This window comes from Mytilus trossulus, chromosome 5 (assembly GCF_036588685.1).
Source record: "Mytilus trossulus isolate FHL-02 chromosome 5, PNRI_Mtr1.1.1.hap1, whole genome shotgun sequence".
NCBI classification, from domain to species: Eukaryota; Metazoa; Mollusca; class Bivalvia; order Mytilida; family Mytilidae; genus Mytilus; species Mytilus trossulus.
Window position 1 is genome coordinate 32,034,539 of NC_086377.1, and position 11,513 is coordinate 32,046,051.

Here is an 11,513-nt window from a genome sequence, read left to right on the forward strand (position 1 = left end):
TTATATTTTAATTTAATTTTCCATTTTTAAGATTATATACAACACTTGCATTTATCGCTATGTTCTAATTTAGCCTAATTGCTCGGGAGGCTGGTCACCTGCCATACTATTTAAACTAGATCATAAATCATGGTTCAGGTCAAGTTTCGTTCAAACTAGAGCCTGTATTTCAGTGGTTGTTGTTAATATTTGTGTTTTATATTAATTTGTTTTACCATTCATTTTTTGTACACAAATGAGGCCGTTAGTTTTTCTCGTTTGAATTGTTTTACTTTGTCATAAAGGACTATGTGGTATGGACTTTGCTCATTGTTGAAGGCCGTACAGTGCCTTATAATTGTTAATTTCTTTGTCATTTTGGTCTATTGTGGATATTTGTCTCATTGGCAATCATACCACATCTTCTATTTTATATTTGCTCATTGTTGAAGGATGTACAGTGCCTTATAGTTGTTAATTTCTGTGTCATTTTGGTCTTTTGTGGAGAGTTGTCTCATTGGCAATCATACCACATCTTTGTATAAGCCAACTGCAGCATACATCTGTATCAATCAAGATTTATACTAAACCAGACTGTACAACCAGAAAGAGAAGGTTTCAATTTCACTGTCTTATGTACTTTAATAATGAGTTGAATCTAATTGCACATGTTTGTAGCAAAGTACATGTATTTGTTTTAAAACTGAAATTCAATATTCCAAAACAAAGTTCATCTCCAATTGAACTATGGATTTTGAGCAATTTTGATGTGTTTAACATTTTGAGTTTTCCTTTGAATTTTTTGGCTATTTTTTTTTTAAATCATAAAGCTCCAAAATTTCTTGGGAGGCAGGAATCATAGCACTGTATGATTTAGCCTATTAAAGATATTACTGTTACTGGTCTTGAGGAAACGATGATAGTCCGTCAGAAGGGGACGATAAATGGCTGACCCGTGTTAAGAGAGAGCCATATCTCTTGCACGTTAAAGACACCCTTGTATATTTCGAAAAAGAGTGGGCTAATGCCGCTACAAGGCAGCACTCGCACCCGCAAAGTGGAAAGGGATTAATATAAGTTGCAAAAATTGTTTCCCAATCCACTATAAATAAATATGTTTAAACTAAACTACTGTTAATGGTAAAACATCTGATATACCCTGATATCATGCATGCAGTACAAAACTTGGAAAAACAAAATAGATTTATTGAAACACTGACAGCATATCTTGTTAAAAATGTTATCTATCTAATAAGACTTTCACAGTGTAGCTAAATAGTCAACATTAATCTTCTTCATACAATGAAATTCACTTATGGTCCCAACTGTTTTTTAACTAAATCTTTTGTTGATACCAAAGCTTTTTTGCTATATTCTGGAGTTTCTGCAAGAGTACTGAATGTAAGCTGTACACCTGAAACAAAATGGAATAAAATTAGAATGCAGGTACCATGAATAATTGAGTAAGATTTGTAAATCTTGGTGCTGTTCATAAAATTATGTTATTGATATATATAGGTTGCTCTAACATGAGCAACATGATGGATACCACATATAAAGCAGGATCTAAAGTTGAAATCTTCCCTTCGTAAATTTTGTGGACGCCATCACGAGTTGGTTGACTGTTTCACAGATGATATCGGATATTTTCCTTATGTTGTAACTACAATCAACTTCCCTATTCACCATGAATGTGACTACCGAATAAGACTTTTAACCTGGTTTTAAATAACATGAGCAACACGACGGGTGCCACATGTGGAGCAGGATTTGCTTACCCTTCCAGAGCACCTGAGATCACCCTAAGTTTTTGGTGGGGTTCATGTTGTATAGTCTTTAGTTTTTTGTACTATTATTTGTCTGGTTTTTTTGGGGTTTTTTTTTTAGCCTAGGAATTGTCAGTTTATTATTGTTTTATGAGTTTGACTGGTATCTTTCGTCCCTCTTTTACCCTTCTGGAGCACTTGTGATCACCTTTAGTTTTTGGTGGGGTTCATGTTGCTCAGTCTTTAGTTTTTCTATGTTATGTTTTGTGTACTATTGTTTGTCTTTTTCTTTTTTAGCCATGGTGTTATCTGTCTATTTTCGTTTCATGAGTTTGAAAGTCCCACTTGTATCCATCTGTCCTCTTGCATAATCACATCGCCATGTTCTATGATTCATCAAACTTTGGTTAAACTGTAAATTGACAAATATTTGTAAACATTCACACCATAAAGAGCATACATATGTACTAAGTTTCAAGTTCATATGACTCTCAACTACATTTTCTTAATTTTCATTACTTAAAACTTACAACTTGCTTTTTATAGATTATCATTAGTCATCTTGACAAGATTGATTTTCTCGCATGAAACAATACAGTAAAAGTGAGAAAAGCAATCAAGTTGGGATGAACTATGATAATCAGTTTAACTCTATTTTACCTATGAAGCTTTTGTTAATTTCATTGACAATTCACATGCTTCCTTAGTTTCTAGATATCATTTTTCATATCCCTCAACTCTGTTGAAAAAGAAAATTATCAGTCAGTTGGTTCAACGGAAAATTTCGAAAAATAGCGTTAATTTATTATGTTGATAACATACCTGAATTCCATGACTTTGGTATATCTTCATTTATCCCTTTCTTGACAGTTGTCACAATCTATAAAACAAATAAAATCACGATTAAAAATACTTGCAATGCATTAAATTCTCATTAAAAGAAAACAACGTCTTAGATTCTGCTCCACATGTGGTACCCTATTTGTTGCTCATGTTAGAACAAACCAGTAACACAAATAAATCGCTAGGTCATATTCAGGAAAAATTTAGCAACTGTCTATAAATTCAATATTTAAAATATGAACAATGATGAACAGCACACCAGAACATGCAACAATTTTCTTATTACAAGACAAGGTCTTAGAGGATGTAGAGGCAGAGATACTAAAAAAACAAAATTCTGAACAATCAATACACTAAATCTAACTTTGACCATGTTGACTAGCTGAAAAATGAATATGTTTCGTAGGATATAATGATGATTCAAATTCAAATGTTTCGTCTCCATGTTTATTGAACTGTCAAATCATGATAAAAATTTCATTTTGTGTAATATACAAAAGTTAACCTTATAATAAACATGTGTTATCACATTCAAAATGATATCACCTAAGCTACATCCTAAAATACCTTCTAAAACTTTAACCTGAGAAATTTAGAAAATAAAACATGCATATACCAGTCAGGGGCATTACTTAAACAAGTAACAATTAAAATTACCTATACAAGTAATGTTGAAAACGAGGCTAATTTAAATATAACTTATATTTATAGTTATTTTTCTGAATATCATTTTTATAGGTGTCCAAGAATACAGATTTTACTAGCTTTAAATAATTTTCACAGTTTTCTGGTTATTTTCCCCTTGATATATAAAAACTAATTCTTCAGAAACACTAATTAACTTTCCGACGCACTTATCTTTCATACCGACGCTTCTGGGTCAAAGATTGGTCTCTTGGGACTATTAAATTATCATTTTCCTCTAAAATCTTGAAGGTAGACTGATATAAATAGATAGATACTTGTGAATTAATTAAGACCTGAAGTTATTTATAATTCGTAACCTAAATCAAATACATATGTGCCTCAGATAAGTGTAATTGCTATTTTTTTCAAAAATGTTTAAAATAACTTATTCAAGTAATATTTTTGTCATTATTTTCAAAGTAGCCCTTTATCTCTATACTCCTCTCAAATCTGATAAATTCTTTATTTTATGATATAAAATGTTGTTTAAAATCATGAAAACTTCATTTAGTCTATGTTTCTATTGAAAATTAAAATAACTCTATTAAGTAATTTTATTATTTTTAAAATAAAAAATTACTTATATAAGTAATTAAAAAAAATAACTTGTTTAAGTAACGCCCCTGACTGTTTACATTGTATTATTGAAATTTTGTAACTTTAGACTTAAAATACAATTTCAATTTTCATGATTTTTGCGATATTGAGAAAAATCCTGTTTAACTTATATAATAAAAAAAAAATGCGGTTTTAATTACTGTGATTATCACTGAGAGCCATGTTGCATTTTTCGTAATAATGAAAACATCACAATAATTTTTGAATTTACAGTAATTTCCAAACATCACATTTTCTTTGGTTGCTTATTGAACATGGTATAAATAGGGTGCAAATTGTAAAATTGGCATACAGTCTAGTCTATAAGATAGGTTATTCAGTCCGCAATATCCAACAGGATAGCCGGACTTAAAAAATCCACACATCATCATCAAATTGGCATACATTTTTAAAAAGATCCACTGATAAAGTGTAAGACTACAAAAAACTGCATAGTACAACACTACATGTGAACTTCTTTGATTTGTGAGACGAAAATGAGAATTGAGGACTGACATACATTGACATACCTATAATGTTCACAAACAAGAAATTAACACAATATCAGCATTCTTGTCATGCTTGTACTACTGAATAGAACTAGTTATTCTTCTTTTTATATTAATTGACAACAGACTTTTTAATGGCAATAAAGTAGTAAATACAAGGAATATATCTTTAACTACCATGACTACTCTGACATTCCCAATTCATTTGAATACATCATTAACAATATGTCATGACAACACCCATTGTTGTGTGTGCAGATGTCAAAAATATTGATTTATCAACAGATCAATTTTATTTCAAATTTGTGAAGGTATTCTTCTATTTTATTAACCCCAATAATTCAGTCCCTCCCTGTAACTGATCTCTCCTACTTGGGAGGGCCTGAATTCCTAACAGGATACAAACTCTTCATGAATCATGGATTTTGCTTGGTGCTCTGTAGAAAAGGTGACCAATCAGCTCAATTTATCTGGAGATAATTCTGAATGGTTGATTGAAGATTTTTCATTGTCTATGCATTCAGTTGTTAATGCAGTAACTGTAGATCAGCGCAATACAACGACTGAATTATTCAGGTTACTATTGCATTTATTGTTTTTAACCCTTTCCTTCATAATGATGCTTTTTGAAACCCTCTTAACTCCATAATGACGCCCTTAGATGCTTATGTAGTGCATTTATTTAAAAAATCCTATGCGAATCAAGTAAGTTCAATGAAAAATTCCATGGAAATCAGGATACTATTTTTCTTTAAAACCAATACAACAGCCAAATTATGAAACATAATTCTGTTATGTTCATACAATATATGCTTTTTATATATTTGTTTATGCAATATATGTGTTTCTTGTTTCTGTTTTTTTATATAGATTAGGCCGTTGGTTTTTAATATATGTGTTTCATATATTTGTTTATGTAATATATACATGTTTCTCGTTTCTTGTTGTTTTATATAGATTAGAGACCGTTGGTTATCCCGTTTGAATGGTTTTACACTAGCAATTTTTGGGGCCCTTTATAACTTGTTGTTCGGTGTGAGCCAAGGCTCTGTGTTGAAGGCCATACATTGACCTATAATGGTTTACTTTTTTTTTAAATTGTTATTTCGATGGAGAGTTGTCTCATTGGTACTCACACCACATCTTCTTATATCTATTTATAGTAAAGTCATAAGAGTTCTGTCCCTTTGTACAGTGATGCATAGATATATCTAAAAGTGTAAAAGATGGATTATTGACACCAAGTGATGCCCAGATGGCAATATGTTTCAAGGTCTTTGACAAATTAGTTCATTTACCTGTTTGCTGTATTCGTTTGTGGCAGATAACACATTATTTCTGACTTTTTCTGCAGCCTTACTCGCCTGTTGGGAGTTTTTCCACACTCCCTGGTCCACCGTAACATAGACAGCAGCCCCACCAATGGCAAGCTTTGTTACTCCTCTATAAAAAAAAAAGCAAGTTATTTTATATAAATTCAATTATAAAAAAGAAGATGTGGTATGATTGCCAATGAGACAACTATCCACAAAAGACCCAAATGACACAAACGATAACAACTATAGGTCACAGCACTGCCTTCAACAATGAGCAAAGCCCATACCGCATAGTCAGCTATAAAAGGCCCTGATAAGATAATGTTAAACAATTAGCATGTTATATTCTTAACATATATATATATCATCAACACAAATCAATGTAATGGTGCTCAGGCCCCAAAAAATAAATATAAATGGTCCTGTGGATTTATTATTATTTGTTGATTTCAGCGGGTACAGTGGAACCACCAAATTAAATGTTACATGAATAATAGATTGTCTAGAGGATTTTTTCCAGATTTCTGCAAAACCATGAAATTAAAGATCCAGGAACATGTAAGACTTCTATAATCTATGAAAATTGGTACTATGAAAATAAATGAATCCAAACATGCCAAAGTAAACAGTGTCAGGACTGATCATGCTGATAGGATCACACTCTGAAATTACAGGACCGTGTGTTTGCCATGATTCAAGGGCTTGGGGAGTACATTGTTTTTTACAATTAAGGTGGTACCTTACAGTACACAACAGGGTTTGTACATGTATGTATAAAGGCAATAATAATATCAACACAACTTGTATATAAATTTTAAATGAAAGAGCAGAATGCTCTGAGGGAAACCATTGCCATTGTTTTCATTGACACATGTCAATACATGTATAGCAGTTCTGTCAACTTTTTATAAAGCAAATGCGTGAGATTTGGCCAAAATTGAAAAGAGAAAAAAAACAATAGATCAAAGGACAAATGAAGGATAATCCCTCAAAAAAGCATGAGCATGCGTGATTCTCGTGCATTTTTGGCAGCCTTGGTACTATACATGTAACTGGAAAGTACAGTCAGGGATATAACTCTATAGGGTTATTACAGGAAAATAACATACATTTGTTATTGTGGACTAAAACATCAAAGAACTGTGATAACATATGTATGTTACATGTTTCAAAGGGACAATATACATCATAAGTTTAGTTAAAATGTTTACAAGTTCTATTGATATTACTATTGTCTTTATGAATACTTAACTATTGAAAGATGTAACATTTCATATTATTCCAATTTTGAATAGTACACCTATATGTTATTACAGAAAAAATATGCCTGTAATAACTAAAGGGTGTTATCACAGCTTCTCTATATCACTTCAAAGCATTTGCTCAGACATAAATCATGCTTAATTACAATGTATTTTACTTTATTGTAATAAATAATGACCAGAGCATGTAACATGTGTAATGAGGTCCTGAGCAAGTTCCTCAGTAATTCCCAAGTGTCTTATATAATATTAATAAGTTACATTCCTTTAATAACTAAGCCTTGTTATCACAGCTAATTTAATTCCTTTAAAGCCTTTTCTCATTGATTAACCATGGTTAATCAAAAATGTATTAATTCAATTTAATGAAAGAGCTGATAGCTCTGAGGTGGAAGAAGGTGAATAAAAGGTAACTTGAATTACCATAAAAGCAGTCCCACTTACCCAGGCTGCTTTGTTCCATTATCGTTAAAATGTATTTTTTTTCTTCAAACAAGAAAAGGTCATAAGTACATGGATTTCCCATCCGTACAATCATATTCTATGTTCAGTTGACTATGAAAATTAGGTAAAATCTTTAATTCGGCAGTAAAATTAAGAAGATCATATCAAGAGGAACACATGTGTACTAAGTTTCAAGTTGATTGGATTTCAACTTCATCAAAAACTACCTCGACCATAAATTTTATAACCAGAAGCAGAAGGGACGGACAGAAAACATATTGCCCATAAATGGAGCATAAAAATAGTAAGACTTGTTACATACTCGCCAACTTTTGAAAGTTCCCATATGGGTTTTTACTGCACAACAACAATTTTAAAGGTTACAATTTTTAGCGACGTATTTTGCAAGATCTGGATAGTCTAGAAAAAGTGTCATATTTGTATGATGAACTTACATGCCTTTTCCTTAAGTCTGTTTGCATGATTCTAGTTATATATTAAATCGGTAGAAAAATTATACATGAAGCTAGCAGACCAGGGTTTATTTTCCAGATTAAGAATATTAGATGCTTGTTGAAATTTCCAATTTTGAATTATGCACAAAAATGAACCTTTAACAGGTTGGGAACAACACTCCAAATGAGGGTAACCTAACTGGAAGATCATCACAACCCACTGTAAAAAATGAGCACAAAAAAAGTCATTTATATTCATATTATTTGATGAAACTTTTCCCCAAGAACTATGCATCTATTAAGTACTGAATGATCAAAACATCATGTTTTTTTTATCGACATAAATTTTGTCGTAAATCTAACCAAATGATGTAGAAATTGTGTTTTTTCTTCAAATTTCCATCAAATTGTAATGTTTATAGTTCCCTTATTGCCTCTCTATACGAATAAAATAAAATAATAAGAAGAATCTGTTTCTTGTTTTGTTTTGTTTTGTTTTGTTTTGTTTTTGACAAATGATTGTTCACTGCTTGCAAATGAATCATTATATTTATATATCTTATCTGTATATATTTTTGTTCATGTCTCCGTCTCCTTATCATTTGTAAATGTATAGACAAATAAGAAAGAAATAAGCTCCACATGTATATTTGCAACATCGTAAATTAATTTAAAAAAAATAACATACACTAACACTAGTACTGCATGGCTTTTAAGCATTATGAAAGTCATATTTGTAGAAAGCTTAAAAAGACTTAAAAACACTGTAAAATGTCTTGCTATTTCTTAGCTTACACAATAAAATCTAATATATACTCACATTTACAAATTTATATTTCAAGATTTTACTAGGAATTAATTAAACTACTAGACCTTTTATTAGTCTTTTTTTTTTTTTTATCTTTATTCATCTTATGTTAGTCTAGTTGCACATATTGTATGTTAGCTTCTAATCTGTAATAAACAAATTTATGATATAAACTTCAATTTAATCCTTGAAAGGAGGTCTAGATTGCTAAAATAATTTATAAATTTTATTTTTTTTATTTGTCCAAAATCATTTAAATTCATTTAATCAACATTCATGACATTCTTTTATGATTATTTTATTAAAATATTAATCATTTATAGTCTTGTTACAATTTACATTTTTAAAAGCAAAATAACTGAAAACAGGATAAAACAAAGGGAAGTAACAAAAAAGTATTTCAATATTCCCAATACACATCGTTTTGATAACACAACGGCAGTTAGCCGGAGGTAAACATCGTTGATTACCAGTATGTTTGACACCCAAGCTGTCAAGTGAAGCCATATACTTATACATCTTCTTTGATGTTCAGGTAAAATTTAACAATTACACCCGTACAGTAGTAAGAAATGATCAAATATGGCGTCTGAAAATTTTCATTCATGAAATATTTCATACACGGGAGTTTTTTCTCCTAAACGGAGGACCGGAGGAGACCCCTGAAAACGGGAGTTTTGTACTCATCATGCCAATTGTACATGATGTAATATAACTGGTGATGGACTATTTTTAACACTGTGGTGGATGGATATATATATACCTTAGTGAGAAATCACTGATCTCCTATAAAGGAGGTGAAGATAACATACAGATACAGATACTCCCGTCGGGAGGTTCACATGTATGTTACGAAGGACATCTAATTCACATGACAAAGGAAAACCATGAATAAAGACAACACTTTATATATCCTTTTTATTTATATAAAAACAAAATCTTCTTGTCTGCAGGATTGCAAATTTGTAACTTCAAGGGCGAACTTGTTAACAGGGCGAGTTGTCCCGATACCAAATTCCTGCATGCGTAATACAAATATCTACAGTTAAAACATCCCGTTACAAGTAAACAAATAACGTTCATGTGGACGAGATGAAATCTAATAATTTACATAAATAAAAGGGTCATATTTACGATAGTGATTCTTTTACAATCTTAATTTACAAATTAAATGATTCAGATGCCTAATCATGTGTAAAAATCAGTGTCAGGAATCTTAAGTTGTTTTGAAATTGTAATACACGAAATGAATGCGGCATATGGAGACTCAATGCCAATGGTCAGCCCCTTAAGTCTTCAGAAGACTTGACGTCTTCTTCCACTAAAAATGAATTATCAAGGCTTTGCATTTCGTTTCTGCGCAAAGTCTCAAGAGTTCCCTAGAGTCCACTATAGATTAAATAGTTATACAAATAACAAACATATGTTATTACAGATTTAGAAAATTTAAGGAAACGTATCTGTAATAACAAACGCAAGTTATTTTCTGTAATAACCCTATAGAGTTATATCTCTGACTGAAGTATTATTTTCAAAACTAGTTCAACTGCACATGTAAAATGTAATTTTTGTAATCTGAATAGTTACTTTAAATAGCCAATCACGAAAACAAGTGTATGAGCAATGTAGCTTATTGTGTATTATTTTTGTACCATTAATTCCAAGTTTACTTTCCACAGCAGTCACTGAGAATGAGATAAGGTAATTCATTTTGTATCCTATCACATACTTTCCCACGTGAATTCTAGAATGAACCCCATTTTAAACTCTTAAATATTTAATTTCCTTTGGGTCAGTTGGCATGCCCCTTTCTGTACACACTCCTCTGTTTAAACATGTTAAATATAATGCGACGTTTATCGACATCTAACGAGTAAATTTTTCTGAAAAGTCGTAATGTATTTTGATTTAGACAGTAGTTACAGTTACAGAAGGGAAACAACTAGAAAAGATAACATTATTTGTTTTGTAACAATGTACATTATACCAGGGACTAGCTGCGGAACCGTAGCTCATAGGTCCTTATGTTATTTTTTAGGACCTATGAGCTAGCAGCTAACCAGGGATGTATATATAAGTCCTTGATTATACTTGATACAGTATTTGTTAATATTGTTGCTGCTGTCAGAATATTTAATTGAGTAAGGAACTACTTCTACCATATTTTACAGTTGAGCCAGGATAATGACTTGTGGGGTGCGAACATAAATTATGGGAGCGACGTGACTTTGCCTATGGGCATAAGATTTCATTGGATATTGTTTCGTTAAAATTGTTGGTCCACACACAAATATTGTTACAACTATAACCAATGTAGTTGCATTTAATGTGAAGTTTTTTTACGATCGTTTGCAGCACCATTAGCACCAAAATTTTCGTAATAACACAAAACGTACTTGAAAATTGTCAATGCCATCCTTGAGTAACGTCCCTTGATATTTAGGTCTGCCTACGTACCTCTCCCTAACTTTATAATAGCGGGGACTGCTACGTACTAAAAAGTGTGCACTGATGATAACGATCACTGATACAAAACAATGACAGACCGAGTTGGGAGGACTAAATTTAGAATTAAACCAAAACATGAAGTTGACATGGAAACCCCTAAATACTTTTGCAGATATACGACTATTTTTTTCTTAAAGACAAATCCCTCTATTGTTTATGCGCATATACAAGCGCAACAGTACTATGCCGTCAGCGTTTTATGACGTCGTGGTTTCCGCGAACTCGAAACGTTAATGAGAGTTATTCCTCTTTGAGCCGACGGAGAGAGTGACAAACGTTTTGATAAGTAGATTTTCCGAGAAGAAAATGAAAATTGTTTTTATATAATAGACATGTTCT

The 11,513-nt window shown here is 31.5% G+C and overlaps 1 protein-coding gene across 1 annotated transcript; it reads right to left on the minus strand.

Annotated features, from left to right (window-relative positions):
- Positions 1-1,169: 1,169 nt before the first annotated feature.
- Positions 1,170-11,200, minus strand: LOC134718761 (uncharacterized). The gene is made up of 4 exons (XM_063581451.1): positions 11,063-11,200; positions 5,680-5,824; positions 2,568-2,625; positions 1,170-1,393 (listed from the first exon to the last, which is right to left on the minus strand). Exons 1-4 carry the CDS (start codon positions 11,080-11,082, stop codon positions 1,293-1,295), a joined length of 324 nt encoding a protein of 107 aa, XP_063437521.1. The 5' UTR covers positions 11,083-11,200; the 3' UTR covers positions 1,170-1,292.
- Between the last annotated feature and the right edge of the window lie 313 nt (positions 11,201-11,513).

Excerpts from the sequence above, each read along its gene's own strand:
- LOC134718761 (XM_063581451.1), bottom strand. The coding sequence starts at position 11,082 with ATGGCATTGACAATTTTCAA. Across the intron at positions 2,626-5,679 it reads CAAACGAATACAGCAAACAG|ATTGTGACAACTGTCAAGAA; the intron begins GTAAATGAACTA and ends TTTGTTTTATAG. Across the intron at positions 1,394-2,567 it reads ACCAAAGTCATGGAATTCAG|GTGTACAGCTTACATTCAGT; the intron begins GTATGTTATCAA and ends ATTTTGTTTCAG.